We start from the raw sequence: 19,018 nt of genomic DNA, 5'->3' as shown, positions 1-19,018 counted from the left end.
ATTAAAATGACTTTCCAACCTTTTATTTTCAGCCATTAGTTCACTATTGAATAAGACTATCGCATCAAATCCATATCCACCTAACTACCGATTGAAAAAAACTAGAAAATAATAATAATAATAATAAACCCACATAATCGTAATTTAAAGACTTTTACGGGCTATATGTAAAGATCATCCGTCAGTTTGACATAAGTTTCTTTCACTTATTTATTTATTTTTTAAAATTTTAGTTAAAGTATACTTGAAATTTAAAAAATAATATTCAAAAAATCAGCATTATATAAATAAACATTTTTTTTGAGAAATTTATTTATTTATTTGTTTATTTTTGAGAAAGTTTTTTTGAGAAACTTGCAAACAAATAAGTTAAACGTTGAATGAAAAAGCACGTGACAAACCTAAAAAAAGCCTGACATATGGATGGGACATTAAGAGTAGGGCCCATATGTCCGGCCGGACATATTGAAGATTCGAAAGCAAAAATTTTAGGGGTCCCTTAACATTTAACAAGTATATCTACATACAGGGAATTTTTGAAAGCAGAGCTCGTGGAATAGCTAGTCGGCAGAGCAAAAATTTTTTTTTGAGAAATTTATTTATTTATTTTTGAGAAAGTTTTTTTGAGAAACTTACAAGCAAATAAGTTATACGTTGAATGAAAAAGCACGTGACAAACCTAAAAAAAGCCTGACATATGGATGGGACATTAAGAGTAGGGCCCATATGTCCGGCCTGACATATTGAAGATTCGAAAGCAAAAATTGTAGGGTCCCTTAACATTTAACAAGTATATCTATATGCATGGAATTTTTGAAAGCAGAGCTCGTGGAATAGCTAGTCGGCAGAGCAAACAATAATGGCGAGGCTTGTTCTTCCTTACATTAGATTCATAGTGTTCTTGTTACTTACATGCATGGCAGCACAACCTGGAACAGGCCGGACAACTCATGGTGATGAAGGTCAGGACATTCTTTGCTCTGCTTTCTATCTATATAATATTTCTGTATATTTTTACTTCATATATAGGATCAAATCTGTTATTTCAAACTGGACATCTATACATTCAGCTGTGTTCAACAAAAATCGTCAACATTAGAAGCTAGGAGTAGGCGAAAATAGTATATAGTTGATGTCCAATATATTGCTCCGATTGATTATTGTTATTTGATTACTTTATTAGTCTAACGATTGAAAAAACGCCAACACAATCTCTCTTCCCTCACCTCTCCTCTTCTCTCTGCAAAATGGAAGCTTTATTAAACACAGGATTCCAAAGGAAATCAAATCCAACAAAACAAATCCAGTACCTCTCTTCTTTAGATCTTTACCCAGAAAGACAAGAATTAAAAAGAAGAAAAAAAAAAAAAAAACTGCTGCGAAAATCATTGTTAAATATAACAATATAAAAATCCGAAGACAATACCATTATCAATTTATTTGAACCATATAGACTAATATAGATCACAAAGGAGGGAATATTACCACATAGCAGAAGCACCATGCCCAACCTCCAACGGCAGACAGTCCCAATTAGGATTTTGACGCCTCTTATCACCAACTGCAGACCCATCCACACCGACGAGCCACTGTTTGATTTGCTTTGAATTCTGGTTTTGAATCATAGCTTGCAACGTGGGTTGCGTTTACAGTTGCCCAGTGACGGCGGTAATGTTGTAGAGAGGAGGACAGCCAAAGAATGAAATTAAGATGAGAAAAATCGAGAAATTGAGTTGGCGTTTTTCTAATTCCTGAGTTGGTTTTTTTTTCTTTCTTTAATTCTTGTCTTTCTGGGTAAAAGATCTAGAGAAGAGAGGTACTGGATCTGATTTGTTGGATTTGATTTCCTTTGGAATCTTGTGTTGAATAAAGATTCCATTGATGGGCCTCTCATGCTCAGGTGATGGCGGTATTTTGCAGAGAGAAGAGGAGAGGTGAGGGAAGGAAGATTAGAAAAATAGAGAGATTGTGTTGGCGTTTATTTTTTTTTTTCCTGAGAAAAGTTAAACAGCTAGCACACAATTTAGTCTAAAACAAATTTATATGTATATATATTAAAAACCTTACAAACCCACCGAAATTTGGCTGGCCAGAGAATTGGTCATGGATACGAGAAAGACAGTTATATGGAAAAAAATAAATATAAATGATACATATGGACCTTTGTCTTTTTCAAACATATATCATCCACAGCCACATGTTTCCTTCTGGGATTGAGACTCAGGAGATACAGTAATTTTTCAATGATTGAGAGTGTCAGAGTTTAATTTAGTTTTTAATTTTTCAACTTTTCTCACCTAAGGTTAAGATTGAAAATTAAAATTTTTAATTCTCAACCTCACTCTCTCTTTTGCACTAGCTTAACTATAGAACGTGTTATGAAAAAAAAAAGAAGCTTAACTATAGAACGAGAACGGGATTCAAATCTATCCTTCGTCACCAACTTTAGTATAGAGGTTTAAAAAAAAAAAAAAAAAAAAAAAAAAAAACTTTAGTATGGACGGTTATTGATTTGTCTTCGTACAAGCTGCATGTGTGATTTTACTTTTGCATGTTTTTCAAATTTTTTGGGGATGAGAGTATTCAAATTTGAGAAAAAGTTAGTTTATTTTATTTTTTTGCTTATTTTTCTCTTAAAATAGGTTCCATTGCGCTATTAAGTGGGTCTCATTGCTTCAAAAGTCAACTTTTAGCTTCTTTTTTTATTTTTATATTTTTACATATTCTCAGCAAAAAATTTTCAATTTTAGTAAAATAAGTGGTTCTTAAACCAATCTTTAATTTGCACCTTAAAAGGCTATTTTTTTAATTTTATTTTAACACATCACTTAACAATACACTCTACATCTTATCTTCTTTTTTAACATACAAGTATACAACCCAATAAAATTCATTTTCCTATAACCCATGATACCACTAGAATCATCCACAACCTATAGCAACCATTGAAACCTCCATGATCACCCACTAGTTCACATCACCAATGCACTATCGAAACCCAAAACCACCATGATCCACCAACACCCAATCAAAAACTTATTGTGATTAACCCAACCAAAAACCCACTAGTAGATCACTCACAGCTGACAACAACACCATTGGCACCCAACTAAAAATCACCATGATCAACCCAACCAAAAACCCAAACCAAACTTAATCAACCATATTACCGAAAACCCAAATCAACACCTCAATCTACTCTAACCTAATCTAAGCGTATATATGTCTGGAGCTCTCTTTTAACGATTTGAATCCGAACCCTTGCTTCTCATACCCCACAAGTAATCATAATTGTGGAGTGACTATCACGCCAAGAATATAATATTCCAAAATTAAAACTTATTGATATAAAAATAACTTTTAACTCTCCTATTGTAATCAAGGAAAATATTCTTATATGTAACATTGAAATCATAACATATTATCACAATATTTTCTAACTAATGTGTTGAATTTTATAATTCTTTAACAATGTTATATACATTTTAAAGTCTTTTCAATCAACACATATTTTGATACTTCAAAATGAAATCTATGATAGAAAGAATAAATATTGGTACTTTTAAGCTAATCAAAAGAATAAAAAATAAAAACTCATGCATCATCTTTAGAAAGTCAAGGCCTACATAGAATATTTTAAAATTTTAAAATATATGATCATGTTGTAGATATATACTTCTATGTTAATTTATTTTTAATTTTACTTTTTAAGTATTCAGGTAATTTGTGTGAATATCTTATATTTATATGAATCTTTGAAGTTTGAACTTCATAAGAGAATGACTATATATTATATATTGATTATTTATATTTTTTACTTGTTCGAAATATCTATTTATAGTGAGCTTAAATTATAAATGAATAGCTTAATCATATACTAACTCTAAACTAGGCATGAAAAAATCAATTGAAACCAAGCATGGGAAAACAAATTATAGGTTACATTTGTCTTATATTTACTATTTTAATTTTTTTTTCCATTTAATAAATTAAGTCATTTTTTTCTTATACTAATAATAAAATTTGGAATTAACTTTGTCCTCAATATTATGTTTAAATCTTGCTTCCCTAAACAGCTAAATTAGAAACACTAAAAGGTATCAAGTGAGATTCAAGCCTCTCAACCTATTAGTTGAAATGAAGGCATTACAAACTCAGTACCACCTCATTAGCCCAACCATTTTAGTACTTTACATAGATAGATAGGGTACCCATAGTCAATTGGCCCAATGAAAGAGCCCAATTGCTTATTCAATTTCTCATAGCTCAAAATAAAATGTGGGAGAAGAAAAGATCTTGAGATAACTTTGAAGATTTTGATCTTAATTCTTTTAATTTGCTTGAGGCAGCTCATTTCTTATTCATTAATGAGGCATTACAATTGGATTTTTTTCTCTTTCTTAAAATTTTTAATGTGCATCTCAAGGTTCAAGTTTCACGGTGGTAAGTTTTTATGGTTCTAATTTGAATTCACAGCTTAAATTACTTTTTTATCCACTTATAACAGCTAATAGTAACCTAGCATTTAAGATTTATTGTAAAAATGTTGTGGATATAACACTTTTAAGTTAAACTTTAATTCATATTTTTATGATCATAATATTACATTATTTGAGTTTATTACTTGGTCAAAGAATTTGAATGCTATTGACTATATTAAATCTAAAGCCAACAAAAAGGTAAAAGGTTAAAAGAAAATTGATTAATTTTGATTTATCATGCAGTGAAAGCCCTTGGCGAAATAGCTGAACAATTGGGAAAGAAAGACTGGAATACCAATGTGGAACCATGCATAAATGACCTAAGTTGGTTAACGCCAAAATTGGATTGGAACCCACCATCCAACAATTCTCTCTTTTGCAATTGCTCCTACCCTGATAGTGTATGCCACGTCGTTGCATTGTAAGTAAAAGTTAAACTTTTATTTTGCTAATCAACCAAAAGAACAAACTGCATAGTGTGAAAATTTTCTCCTCATTAGATGGAAGAAGTGGCAGCTGGTTTAGCTTATTAGGGTTTACTGTAGCTTCTTCCTTCTTTATTTATATATATATATATATATATATATATTTATTTATTTATGTATTAAACTTTAAATTTTAGATGGATTCTTGAGTACCCAGTTGGCTTACCTACTAGGACTTATTTAATTGAATTACCTATTTGGGTCTTGTCCATTTAACCCTAATATTATCTAAATTAAGTGGGTCATATGTGAGTTAATAGGTTTAGGTAAAAATTGCCACCTCTACTATATGCGGGTCTTATTGTATTGCTTGAGAAATTATACAACATGTAGAGTTTGTTTTATTCAAGGCAAAAACACAATTTTGGTCCCTACATTTTGAAGTCATAGTCAATTTGGTCCTCCTGTCTTGTTATCAATCAATTTGGTCCCTACTATTGTAAATTTACAGTCAATTTGGTCCTTGCCGTTAACTTACTAACGGAAAATGCTTATGTGGCAAACGGTTTGTACATTTGGCTTATTTAATATTAAAAAATTGCATCAGATACTGATGTGTCTAAGTTTAAGTAGCCGTGTCAACGCTTAGGTGGCAAAAAAAAACCGCATCAACTTTAAAAAATAATTTTCTTTTCTTTACTCATTTTTTCGGTCTTGTATTTTTTTCTTCTAAGTTTCTCACAATTTTCTTAACCTGGTAGAATTTCATTTTTATTTTATTGATATTGGTTTTTTTCCTTTCTTGTAATTTCTTGGTAACTAAACAATAATTTAGTCCAACAATCTTAAATCAACATAGGCCATGTTGTTTCTAAAAGACTAAATCCTCGCCTAAAAGAAAACCCAAATGCAGATCCACCAAACCCAATTTCAAACTAATTCTAGATATTTCAAACAAAAGCCCCAAATTTAAAGATTCAAACTAATCCTAAAATCGTTGACTACAAACCCAAATCCACCAATACCCCTACCATCCAATACCATCCTAAACCCAGATCCACAATAGAGCTTAATCCGTGGCCAACAACCCCAAAGAAAACCAAATCCAATCAATCTTGTCCCACCTAACTCGAATCTCCTCGTCTCAAGCTCGACTAGCATGGACCTAGCCTCGGATCGTCGCCACCTTGTGCAATAATAGCATTCCACAAGCTCCTCATCGCACATGGATGTTGGTCAGAACAACGGAGTTTGAGTCGAAGGATTGGTTATGGCATTGGAGTGACAATGATTGTTGTTGGCTTTGGCTCCTCATCATGCAAAGAGAGAGAGAGAGAGAGAGAGATATGAAATATTATTATTTAAGAAATTTGGTTTTATTTTTGTGAGATTGTAGGTTTATAAAAAACAAAAAGACAAAAAAAATATATAAAAGCTTATGTGGCTTTTTTTGCTACCTAAGTGCTGACATGGCCACTTCAACTTAGACACGTTAGCATCTGATCTAATTTTTAAATATTAAATATGCCAAATGTATAACCTGTTTGCCACATAAGCATTTTTCGTTAGTGAGGACCAAATTGACTGTAAGTTTAAAATAATAGGGATCAAATTGATCGATATAAAAATATAGGGACCAAATTGACTGTGACCTCAAAATGTAGGGACCAAAATAATGTTTTCGCTTTTATTCAATTGAAATTAAAGTCACAATTTCTAAATCCAAACTTATTTCCATTACTTTTGGAGTGTGTGTAAAACAGTTTGTATGTAATAAATACTATTCTTTAAAATTTTGGGAAAATGATCTCCTCTATTCCAATTGAATCTTGATTCTCTCAAATTTTTAGTTGGTTGTAAGCACATAATATTAATTTAATTTTTTTTTTTAAAATGAGACGGAAATAGAGCATTAATAAGAGATCTTATCCTAAAATTTTATTAATACTCTCTCTTTTTCTCTCCCTCTTTATCTAAGCAATTCAAAATATCCTTGTCACACAGGATTCTTAAAGGGCAGGATCTCGGCGGTGTGCTTCCACGATCTCTGGTGAAGCTACCCTACCTGACGTACCTGTAAGAAAGAGTACCCATTGTTTGTTTTACTAAATAGCACTCCCATAATTGATTTAACCACATAATTGCACAATTTCCTGTTGATTATAGTGATCTCACTCGTAACTTCCTTAGTGGTAACATACCCCGCGAATGGGCTTCTACAAAGTTGGAATATTTGTAAGTGATTCCTCAGTTCATGTCCAAGATTAGCCATTATAGGCTCATTCATATTTAATTAAATGAATTTGCTACAGGTCCCTCACTGTGAACAACTTATCAGGACCAATTCCAAGCTTCTTGGGAAACATTACCACACTTAGATATATGTATGCTCTTATTTTATCATTCTTTTTGGAAAATACCCGAGTTACTACCAATTTAGCAACATAAAAGTTATAAATTGATGTGGCAATAAAAGTGATCAGTGAACGTCAATCACCTAATGAATGAATGTTTGAATTGTTTATTGGTGATTGGTGACACATCAGAGCAGAAAAAATTGAAGTATTTCTATCATCACTCGTCATATAGAAAGTAAATTATGTCATACTTCCATTTGGTCTAACCGGCTTTAATATTTAAGAATATATTATACATTCAGGAATATCGAGAACAATCTGTTTTCAGGAATGGTTCCCCTTGAGCTTGGAAAGTTGGTTAACTTGGAGAATCTGTGAGTTTCTTTGTGTTTTTTCCCTTAATTTTTCAAATAAATTTTGATTTGTCATTTCTAAATTGTCATTGATTTGCTTAATCCTGAACACATGAAATGACCTCAACTTTAATTTTGGTGACTGTAGCATTCTTAGTGCTAACAATCTCTCAGGAGAGTTGCCATTCGCTCTTACTAAGTTGACCAAATTAACGGAACTGTAAGTGTTTAAAACCTTTTTTGTGACTGGTAGTACTTTTAGATTTTGCTTGAAAAAAATCTTAGCCATTTTGGTGACTGTAGCATTCTTCTTGTTTGTATTTTGTTCAATAATGTTTTTGTTTTGGGATACATGCAGTAGAATTAGCAGTAACAACTTCACTGGAAGAATGCCTGACTTTTTCCAAAGTTGGAAACAACTTGAGAAATTGTATGTGCTTTTTCTTACATCCTTATCTAAATCTCTTTATAGTAAAAGGCTTCAGGTGTGATCTAAACCCATTTGAATTGTGTTGTTAACAGAGTGATCCAAGCTAGTGGTTTTGAGGGGCCAATTCCTTCTAGCATTTCTATTCTGAGTAACTTAACAGAGCTGTGAGTTCTGCCTGCTAAGTTAGAGTTCTTGTGTCATATAATCACTAGGAATAGTCATTTAATTTTTAAATTTAAGATTTTTTTTTCCTGAGGAACTAATAGTTATTGATGATGAAACTCCATGTAGAAGGATCAGCGACTTAGTTGGAGAGGGTTCAAATTTTCCAAACTTAAGTAGCATGACAAGCATGACAATATTGTAAGCCTTTCTTTTGTTGTAAAGTGCAATGAATTGGAATGATACAAAGTTTATAGCAGGTTCACCTTACCTGATGTTTGTTTACATTGCAGGATGTTGAGGAGCTGTAATATCTTTGGACAAATTCCTACATATATATCAAACATGACACAACTCAAAATTTTGTAGTTCTTCTTTACTTTCTCTTTTACTGGAAAATAAGTGAACTGCAGCCTTATACGATTGGACAAAACATGCTCAATTAGCCCATTACTTATTATACATGCATATGAAAGTTCAAATCGAAATTAGAAATTAAGAAGTTTAAAGACTTCGACTTTCAATAATTCTTTATTTTCTAGAAATTAGAGGACTTAATTATTTTAATAAAAATTGTGGCAAAAATCAAAATTAGAAAAGAAAAAATAAAAATTTTGGCAATATTTTATAAAGTTAAAAAAGAAACGAGGCTAAATTGGGTACTATTTGACAGAGATGTGGTATCCGAGCTAAAATTTATATCCTCTGATTGATTGAACATTTTTTGTGTTTCTCTATCATTTTGTTTTCACAAAATATTGTTTTTTCAATTTTGACTTACATGCTTTTTAGTAGTGGGCATTTTTTGTTTTATAAGTTTTTCTATATTCAACTGTACAGTAATATAAACCATCTTTTCTGTTATTATGACATCTGTATTGTTATATTCTTACAGAGATCTCAGCTTCAATAGATTGGAGGGACGTATTCCACATTTGGATGGTCTATTAGCGTTGAAGTTCATGTAAGCTTCACTACTAAACCCTTAATCAGATTCAATTGTAGAGTAAATTCAAACAAACATTCAAGCAGCTAGAGCACACAACGATATGTAACCTAAAGGGACCTTATGTAATTGGGTTTGGACAATGAGTTTTGGTCAACATCTATGGGTCAATCTGCGAGGAACTTCACTCCGCATACACCTAAAACTAGAATCCTCTCCATAGACTAACCTAAAAGGACCTAATTGGGCCTTTTAAGAAAATTTGGTATTCAAATATTACCAAAATTACAAAAGAAAATAGAGCAAGACCCCCAAATATAGTCATGCTATTAAATGTTTATTGATGATATTGTGTGATCTCTTACTAATAGGTATCTGACAAGCAACTCTCTCAATGGAACTATTCCAGACTGGATTAAGAGCAGAGACAATCGCTTGTATGGTTTTATCCTAAATTCTACATCAATTTTGCAATTATGTGTGAATCTAGACAAACAATAAGTTCAGAGTCACAAAAAAATTAACAACTCTCGAGGTGGCAAGTTATTAGTTGGTAAAAAAGTGATATCAATGATGAGCATATATGAGAACCAATGAAACTTGCCAACTTAATTGTTGTCTAATTACTCTTGCACAAACATATTTTTAATGTTACTTACTTCATGATATTAGAACAGTGTTATACGTAAGATATATTACTCTACACTTTATCATAATGCTACTTTAGGGACTTTATACATTGCCCAAAATCTTTCTTTTCGTAGATAATTTCGAGAAGAAAGCCTACAATGATAACATTGACTGACAATTAATTCAAACTTCAAAAGGACATATTTTCTGTGATGCTGTTTCTGAATTATTGAAACGATTTCTTTTTACCAATTTTATATCCATTTTGAATAATTTAAGGTATTAATAATTTTAACTAAATACTCTTATAAAGTATCAATTTGTTTTTTTGTTGCGAGTTGTAGTGAGTTATGTTAAGTCCATGTTTTTTTTTGGCTTAATTTGCTTATAATTAATTCTCTCATTTTATGCTTTTTTTTTTGGGCATTATTGTTTTTGGGTAGAATGTTCTTGAGCTAGGTCAAATCTTGGTCAAAGCTACATTCTGCACCCTGCCTGCGACCTGCTTAGCCTACAAGTTGACACGTGGAAGCTAAAGATGGAGTCTTTTATTTATGCAAGTCGCAACTAGCGGTCGCAAGCTGCATGCATACAGAATGTCTTGCACAGGCCTGATCTGATTTTTCCAACTTTAACATATAAGCCAAGAAACACACTCTCTGGATGTTGGATTTGTGAAAAGAGTGTGAGCAAAGCTCGTAAACCAAGAGAGCATTGTTCATCCCAACCTTTGTATGAGAGAGAGAACCCATGACGTTAGAGTGAATTCTTTCATTCTTTCTTCTCCTTTCCCTCTCACCATTAATATATCTTAAAGAGGATATTTTAACCATCATATTCTTCACCATATTTGAGTGTTAGAGAATTGATTAGTTTGGAAACTGTTGGAGTTGTCTCAAATCCAAATCAAGTTTGGTGGCTCAAGTACTTACGGGGATATAGATTTGGAGGGTTTATAATCATCCTTGTACTGCAACTATTCATACTAGTGGAGTTTTTTAATAGAAGTGTCAGCAGAGAGGTTTTTTCCACCCAAGTGCTTGGGTTTTCCTCTTTGTAAACACGTCTTCGTGTTTACATTTGGTTTGATTTATTTTCTGCATTTTCATATTACTATTTATATGTTTTAGTTCATTCGTGAATATGCTTGCAATATGAAATTTTGGCTAAACACATATATTGGACTAATTGGTTGATTTTGTCTTATTTTGTTTAAGCTGTAAAATTTGATTAAGGGGTCTAAATATTATGCTAAGGTGTTAGTAGCATTTCTCAAGTTCTAATATAATTTGTGCAGCAATATAGATCTTTCTTACAATAATTTGTCAGAGCACTCTGCACCACCCTGTCGACCAAATTTGTAAGTTTCTGCCTACTCGAGCTTTACACACTTTTCTCTCTTGATAACCTTTCCAATTTTCTGAAACTAACTGATTTTTCCATTGCGCCAGAAATTTGTTCAAAAGCTTCTCTGGAAGGAACAACTCGTAAGCTTCAAACTTGTAGACTCCTAAGAAGAACCAAAGCTTTTTTTTTTTTTTTTTTTCCTTCTTCACTTTTATGTTGAATAACTGACACTCTTTATCTACTTCACTGATTAAGAATACTTAATGAATGCCTGAAGGACTTTCCATGTTCAAAAGGTAATCATAGATCCATTGAAATCAAGTTATGAGGTATATGCTTCAGCTATTTAGTGGTTTCCTCTTTTGTAGTTTCCTTCCAAAATGGAGAAACCTTTTTGGTTAAATATTTAATCTTGTACAGAATAAGTACATAAATTAATTAACAATACAATGGATACTTCATTGTTGTTCTATTATGTCCTTTTGTATTTGATCAATAATAGGGTGCATCATCTATGTAGATCGGTATTCATTGCATATAAATTGTGGTGGGAAAGCAACCACTGTTGGAAACATAATGTATGAAGAGGATGATGGCGTAGCTGGTCCTGCAGTATTTTTTCCTGTGATGGAGAGGAAGAATTGGGGATTCAGTGGCACTGGAAAGTGGGATGGCAATACCTCAAATAGTTATGTAGCAAAGAATGTATCTGCACTTACAATGAAAGAGTCTGAACTATACACAAGTGCACGCCTATCTCCTCTTTCAATCACATATTATGCTCGCTGCTTAGCAAATGGACGTTATAAAGTGAAACTTCACTTTGCGGAGATAGTATTCAGAGACAACAGATCTTTTTACAGTCTTGGAAGGCGGATATTTGATGTTTATCTCCAGGTATTCCATCAAATTTATTTTTATCTATATGTTATAGTGGAGGAGTTGAACGAATTGATTTGCTGCAGGAGGAACGGGTGATGAAAGATTTTGATATTGAAAACACTGCACCAGGGGTTGATAAAGCAGTTGTTATGAAATTTAATGCAGTTGTTAAAAATAGCGTTTTGATGATTCGCTTTTATTGGGCTGGGAAAGGGACAACAACTGCCCCAGAGACAGGAACATATGGTCCTCTCATTTCAGCTATCTCTGTGGAATCTGGTAACTGTATTGGAGATTAAGAATCTTGTCATTGTCCAACTTCTTCCACATTCAGATTAAATTGATGAAAAATAGCAATTTATTGGAAGTAAAACTCCATAATTATCTGCATTTAAAAAGAAAGACTCAAAACCAGGTTAACGTGCATTTAGATGGAAGACAACCAAAACTTTATAATAACTATGCCCTTCCAACTTTGAACTAATCAATCTTGATTTGGATTTTCTGTATGGTATGATGTATATTTCTGAATGCAATCTTATAATCACTGTTCTGCGCTATTTTTCTTTCTATAGGTTTCATTCACCTTAATGATAAGATGAAGATGACCATTGTGGTTGGAGCTGTAGTTTTGGCGCTACTTCTCATTTTTATGATTTTGGGTATTCTTCGGTGGAAAGGCTATTTGGGAGGGAGGATATCAAGGGAAAAAGGTAACCTCGGCAAATATTGATGTAAAGATTAGAAAGGACAGTATTCATTTTCTCCATCTATGGCAGGAAGTTAGAACAATGTATCGAAAAAGTATAGAAGGGCTTGTGTGTTATTGCAGTTCAATATTTATTTTTCCATCTTTCCACAGATGATCAGTTTTCCAAAATGCACTTTGAAAAGAAACTGCATGATTGCGGGATTGCAGAGTGTTAAGCATATGAACTTATCTTGGGATTTGCATGATGATTGTTGTGATTTAATTCTACCTATGATGATAAATGAGCCCATGGAATTATGCAAAAGCCTAGTATCATTGCTTTTTTGTAAAATCTGCATAAAGTAATTTTTAAAATGAATATTACATGGATGGCGTAGGCTCGCTATAGTTGAGCAATTGTCTGATGAAGTGCGTAAATTAAGTTTCTGGGAGGAAAGGTTATCAATTTTGAATGAATTCAGTTTTGACATGTCCTCAAAGTCACATGAAATTTGGTTCATCTGTTTAATATTCTTATTTCAGTTGTGAAATGATCCAGTGTTAAGCGTTAAGCACATCTCATTCTATAATAAACTAATGGAATATCACTCTTTTTTCATTTAGTTTTTAGAACTTCTTGTTATTGCTGTGCAGAAGTAAGAAAGAAGCAAAAGGATAAACCTATCAACTTTGGGTTTTCAGTACCTGTTCACATATCTTCTTTTTGTTTCTTACAGCTTCTGTTTGATCAACTACAATAGAGTGCCTTCTAAAAGCAATTTTTTTTTTTTTTTTTTTTTTTTTTTTTCATTCTTTAAGAAGTCTGTAACAAGTCAAGAGGCACACAAATATTTGGTTTAAAATTGGATATGTTTCACTGTAAGATGTAGTATGACATCTTAGCCTGATTCCTTTTACAGAGTTGAGAAGATTAGACCTCCAAACGGGCTTTTTTACATATAGACAAATAAAAGCTGCCACTGATAACTTCAATACAGCAAACAAGATTGGAGAAGGTGGTTTTGGATCAGTTTACAAGGTATCTGAGAACTTTTTCTCTATTCTAGAATGAATTTGTTTTCCATCCTTTTCTTTGTTGTTCTTATTGATCACTCATTTGGAGAAATACATACAAGAAAATGTTTATTTTTCAATTCTTGATGTAGGGTATACTATTAGATGGTACTGTAATTGCGGTTAAACAACTTTCATCAAAATCAAAGCAAGGAAGTCGTGAATTTGTGAATGAAATAGGTATTATGTCTGGTTTACAACATCCAAATCTGGTTAGATTGTATGGATGTTGTATTGAAGGAAAACAATTATTGTTGGTATATGAGTACATGGAAAACAATAGCCTTGCACATACTTTGTTTGGTAAGACATTTTTTTATACCTTACCATTGATTTTATGTTGATAACAAAATAACAAGGACAAAACACTAATGATGAAGTTCATTGATTGGGTTTTGAACATAAATTTCAGGTCCTGCAGATGGTCAGTTAAAATTGGATTGGCTTACAAGGCAGAAAATATGTGTTGGCATAGCAAGAGGTCTAGCTTTCTTGCATGAGGAATCAACACTGAAAATTGTTCATAGAGACATCAAATCTACTAATGTGTTGCTTGATAGGGACCTTAACCCTAAGATCTCTGACTTTGGTTTGGCCAAGCTCGATGAAGATGAGAACACAAGCATTAAAACCAGAATTGCTGGAACAATGTGAGCTACCTCCCTCTCTTTGGGCCCCTCTTAACTTGCTTTGGAGTCTATTTTCCCCCAATTCATTTCTATTTTATCACCTTTGCTAACATAGTCAAGTAACCATAAGAAGTAGAACACGTCTAACTCAAGAAATGCACCTAAGTACCAAGAGAAAACCTTAAATCCACGAGGCAAAGGTAAGAGAAGAAAATTATCTCTTGAATTTTATTACTGAATAACTTGATGCCTAGTGGGCTATAGCCACTAACTTATATAGGAAAACATTGGAGCAACCATAGGTGGGTGGAAACCCCAAATAACCCTTAATTTGTGTTAGGCACGGATTAGGCTAAAAAAAAACAAAGAGGAAATATTGTTAAAAACTACAAAATTGACAATATTAGAAAAGATGACATTACAAATTTTAGGAAATGTCCCAAAATTAACAAGAAAGTTAGACCTCTTGCTATGAACAATATGGGACATCACTTGTTAATTAACCCTATCACTCACACGTGAATTTGTAATGTCCCAAAATCAACAAGAAAGCTAGAATTCTTACAAATTTTAGGAAAGTAGTAAGATTTACTACCCACCTCGCTTCCTTTCAAGTCACCAAATTTCTTGTGATTCTACTACCAATTCCATGGATTTCTATTAGTGTATTTTCACTTGCCAAGCTTTTTGCGTTGCAACTTACGATGATCCCTCTACTAGTAGGATTGTCTATTCTATATCATCTTCTATAGATCTTTATTATGAGTTATTAACTGAATCAAACACAAAATATTGAATCAAACATAAATTGAAGGGCCAAACATGGAAATTTTAAATCAAACATGAAGGGACGAAATGAAAATTTTAAAATATAAATGGTTAATATGAAAATGAAACAAACACGAAGGGTCAAAATGAAAATTCTGAAACATAAAAAGCCAAAATGCAAACAACTCTTGTTCGGGGGCCTTTTTCGGATGTCCAGTCACGTGTAGTCCGTTGGAGGGATGACCTTACTAGATCTGAGTTCTTTTTGGGGAGTTGCGTCCAGAACTCAACATTGGGCCACGTGGTCCAACGGCTACCGGCGTATTTTTTAAGCCTATAAAATCATTAAAGCCAAAGTCTAAGAATCGCGATAATGGTCGAATATATATCTAATATGCGTTTGATATGATAGCTTTGATTAGTAATTGTAATAATAGTTGAAATCTAGTATTTAAATGTGAAATAATCATATACTCAATGATGTAAATTTAAAAATAAGGAAGTAAGGTCACTTATCTTTGTATGGTTTGTAGCTCAGCTGTTTAGTTTCTGTGAGTTGATAATATCCTAGCAGAGTGACTCCGGTGGTAGAGAGGCAGTTTGCCATGATAACTTTGTGATTAAAGGGGAAAAATGGGTGCAACTGGAGGGAGAGAGAGTATGCCCAGCTGTGTGTAGAGGCTGGTTAAACTTGCCCCTCTTATCATGCACTTAAATGAGTTTCCCCTTTGACAATGTTCTTTTAATTGTTGTGAAGTTATGAATAGAGTTGCCTTCCATGAGAAGGGCTTTTGTATGGAGTATATGTGCCTTCTAAGAGAAGGGTTTTATGTAAGAAGTAGTTGTGCCTTCTAAGAGAAGAACTTTTTTAAGAAGTAGTTGTGCCTTGTAAGAGAAGGGCTTTGATATGAGATCTTGGTGCCTTCTAGGAGAAGGACTTTAGTAATAGAAGTTCATGCCTTCCATGAGAAGGGTTTTTAGTATGAGTGTTTGATATCTCTTGAGAAGTGTGGAGATGGTAAAAGATATAGATGTTTTGTGGGATGTAGTATTTGTAATATGTATGATATATGGAAGTATGAGAGATATGGAGGTTAAAGATAGTAAAATATATGAGATTATAATTGCTAGAGAAGTTGTAGAGATTGCTTTCCAAGAGGAAAGATTTTGTAAGAGAAGAGTATAGAGATGTGTTTAGGTATTTGGAGATAGGAACCGTAAGATAGGTGTAGAAGAGTATTGACGTGTTTATGGACAACAAAACAGTAGAATTTCAAAGTGAGATAATGAGTATATGAGAGTAATAGTATTGTAGTGTGTTTAGCAAAGCTGCTGGGATTTCCTGCTGAGATTGTTTGAAGGCTTATGAAGGCATTTATGAGCTAATGGTTGAAGAGTTTAGTTCCTAATCTGGAAACTAAAAAACTCAGAAGCTTAGTATTTCATTAAGAGCTTCAGAAGATAATTAGAAGGAGAGAGAAGTTTATGAGAGGGTTGTTCTCCTCCATTGGTGTCCCCTTTGAGGTGTTTATGAAGGGTCCCTTTAGAACTGAGTTTAAAGGGGTATTTTAGCAAAGAATATCAATCAAAATCTGTCCCAACTAGCAATGAAATTTCAGAAAATCCATCTTAAGATTTGGCCAAAAATGGTATGTGCTTTAAGGTATTCTTGTTGTTTCAAGTAAGAGCTGCTGGGGAAAGAGCAATAGAAAAAGGAAGATATTTTAGCAAGAGAAAGGTAGTTTCAATAGTTGGTTTTGGTTTTAACCAAATGTGGAAAAATCAGTGATGTTCAGGCTGCTGGGTCAGCTGTCACAGCTGTTCTGAAAAAGGCTGTCCTAGTTGTCAAGAAAAGCTGCGATAGCTATCATGAAAAAAGTTGTCCTAGCTGTCAGAAAAACCTGTGACAGCTATCATGAAAAAGCTGTCCTAGCTGTCAGGAAAAGCTGTTTGCTTTGAGCAGAAGCTAATGAGGTCAGATGGGTGATTTCAGATTGCTGGAGAGGACATTCAGCATTTATTGGATGGATTTGGCTGAAAATTGGTAAGATCGCTTTGAAGGGTATCTTGCTGTTTTGGGTATAACAGCTGGTTGCTGGGATTTCAGCATCAAATGACTGATGATATCACTTCCAGCCAGGTGTCAAGTGCTGAATGCACTGCTGGGATTCAGCTGGAAATGTTTCCTTTTGGGGTGTTTGTGTTTTTGGTCCAAGGTTCCATTACAACACACTTCTAGCAAATAATAGAAGGATTGGTTGAAGGCTAAGGAAGCTTTAGAGATTTGGTCAAGGTCTCACTGAGTTGTGACATAATCTTGGTGAGCAAGAAGAGTATTTAATGCTCTGCTCTAGCAGCTGGCAGAGAAATATATGGTCTGATTGTGGCAGACAGCAGCTAGGTATAAAAGATATCATGAATATTTTGTATGTAGTTGGAGATTAAAGATAGCCAATCAGATTAAGCCATGTATTTGAGTTGGATTTTAGCTGAAAGAAGTAATAAGATTTATGTAGAATAATATAATGAAGTTTCTAAATTTGTATAACAACAGCTGGGGATCGAATGAACAGTTATCTTCCCAGTAGTTAGATGGCTGGAGAAATTGAGTATTTGTCACATGATGAATATTAAGATTTAGGAAAAGAGCAATGGAGAATTTTATCATTTAAAGTGCTATGTGATAAGATATGCTTACCATATGTTACCCGCTACACACGGACTTATCAGAGTTTAGGGAGTTGGAGAAGACACGCCAAGCAACATTTTTCTTTTATCAACTTTAAATCGCTGGAGCTTTACTGAACATACTTCTTGGCTCTCCAAACCATGACTCTCAAAGTTTTCCCAAAGAGACTTATGAGCTTGGGTCATAAGTCGAAGATGAGATGACGTACCTTGGGTTTTGTTGTTATTTTGTGTAAATATGGGCTCTTGTTGAAGAAGCCGCTTGCCATGAGTGTAAGAGAGGTAATATGAGCTGTGAGCTTTGATTCATTGCTTAAGCTTAATCCATATGTTGATGTTGATAATGTCGTGGGGTTATGATTCTAATTGATGAAGAGGAAATATGGACCATGAATTCGCCTTTTGAAGTAAGGATCTTGCGGGCTATGTGAGCCCAATCCAATTAGTTGAATGAGATATGAGCTTATTTTGGGTTTTGAATAGATTTACCCAAAAAAAAAACCAATAATATGTTGATTTGGCATGGGGTGCCAATGAAGTAATGCCACGTGGGCCGAAAAACAGTCCTCAACAACTCTAAAAAAATCAATATTCGCGATGCAAGAGTTTCTGTATGTGAAGAAATTGGTACCCTTGGCGAAGGTGGCATGTAAACCTCCTAATGTGGTTTTCAACTCAAAAAAGTATCTTTTATTTTCTTGAAAATTTAAGGCCAAAAATGTACTTTAGTCAAATATGTTCCTATTTTGAGTCAAGAATTGAGTTTCTTCCTTTGATTCATCAATTGCCCATAAGCTTCTAAAACAGCTTCCACCAAGTGATTCCTATTTTTGGGCTTCACATAGAAAGCCAACCCTTATCCAAGCTTTTGGAATATTCAAGTGTGAGTGATGAGGTTAATTAAGAAGTGATGTCCCATTTTGGGTATAACCACAACAATGGGTGGTTAATATAACAGAATTGAGCTCAAATATATTCTTTTTATAAATATTTTGAGTTAAATGGTGTTATTATACGTTATATTAACTTCTTAATTTTAAGTCTCTTTAAGGTCAATATGGTGGTGCGTAGTAAGGTGGTAAGGCTATCACGATCCCTTTTGCAATTAGAGCTAGGACAGGGTGTGTGTACTTGGATCCCACACAAGTGTGCATC

At 33.4% G+C, this 19,018-nt stretch overlaps 1 protein-coding gene across 4 annotated transcripts in view; it reads left to right on the top strand.

The window, feature by feature from the left end:
• Positions 1–784: 784 nt before the first annotated feature.
• The window catches only part of LOC126728960 (probable leucine-rich repeat receptor-like serine/threonine-protein kinase At3g14840), a 33,834-nt gene continuing 15,600 nt past the window's right edge, over positions 785–19,018 (top strand). For 3 of the 4 annotated variants that reach the window (XR_007656435.1, XM_050434730.1, XM_050434732.1), the window contains exons 1-22: positions 785–962; positions 4,725–4,902; positions 6,911–6,982; positions 7,073–7,141; positions 7,219–7,290; positions 7,566–7,637; positions 7,765–7,836; positions 7,975–8,046; positions 8,139–8,210; positions 8,338–8,409; positions 8,502–8,573; positions 9,104–9,172; positions 9,526–9,591; positions 11,082–11,144; positions 11,236–11,271; positions 11,387–11,427; positions 11,652–12,028; positions 12,097–12,292; positions 12,589–12,726; positions 13,625–13,743; positions 13,871–14,081; positions 14,191–14,428. Coding sequence is in view for 3 of the 4 variants with exons in the window: in XM_050434730.1 (XP_050290687.1) it covers positions 860–962; positions 4,725–4,902; positions 6,911–6,982; positions 7,073–7,141; positions 7,219–7,290; positions 7,566–7,637; positions 7,765–7,836; positions 7,975–8,046; positions 8,139–8,210; positions 8,338–8,409; positions 8,502–8,573; positions 9,104–9,172; positions 9,526–9,591; positions 11,082–11,144; positions 11,236–11,271; positions 11,387–11,427; positions 11,652–12,028; positions 12,097–12,292; positions 12,589–12,726; positions 13,625–13,743; positions 13,871–14,081; positions 14,191–14,428 (2,480 nt within the window). In the remaining variant the exon portion in view is untranslated. The remainder of the gene's footprint in view (positions 963–4,724; positions 4,903–6,910; positions 6,983–7,072; positions 7,142–7,218; positions 7,291–7,565; positions 7,638–7,764; positions 7,837–7,974; positions 8,047–8,138; positions 8,211–8,337; positions 8,410–8,501; positions 8,574–9,103; positions 9,173–9,525; positions 9,592–11,081; positions 11,145–11,235; positions 11,272–11,386; positions 11,428–11,651; positions 12,029–12,096; positions 12,293–12,588; positions 12,727–13,624; positions 13,744–13,870; positions 14,082–14,190; positions 14,429–19,018) is intronic. The other variant, XM_050434731.1, reaches the window with a different exon arrangement.

This window comes from Quercus robur, chromosome 5 (genome assembly GCF_932294415.1).
Source record: "Quercus robur chromosome 5, dhQueRobu3.1, whole genome shotgun sequence".
Taxonomy (NCBI): Eukaryota; Viridiplantae; Streptophyta; class Magnoliopsida; order Fagales; family Fagaceae; genus Quercus; species Quercus robur.
The sequence above is the reverse complement of the archived record's forward strand: the minus strand, read 5'-3'. Positions and strand labels throughout refer to the sequence as shown.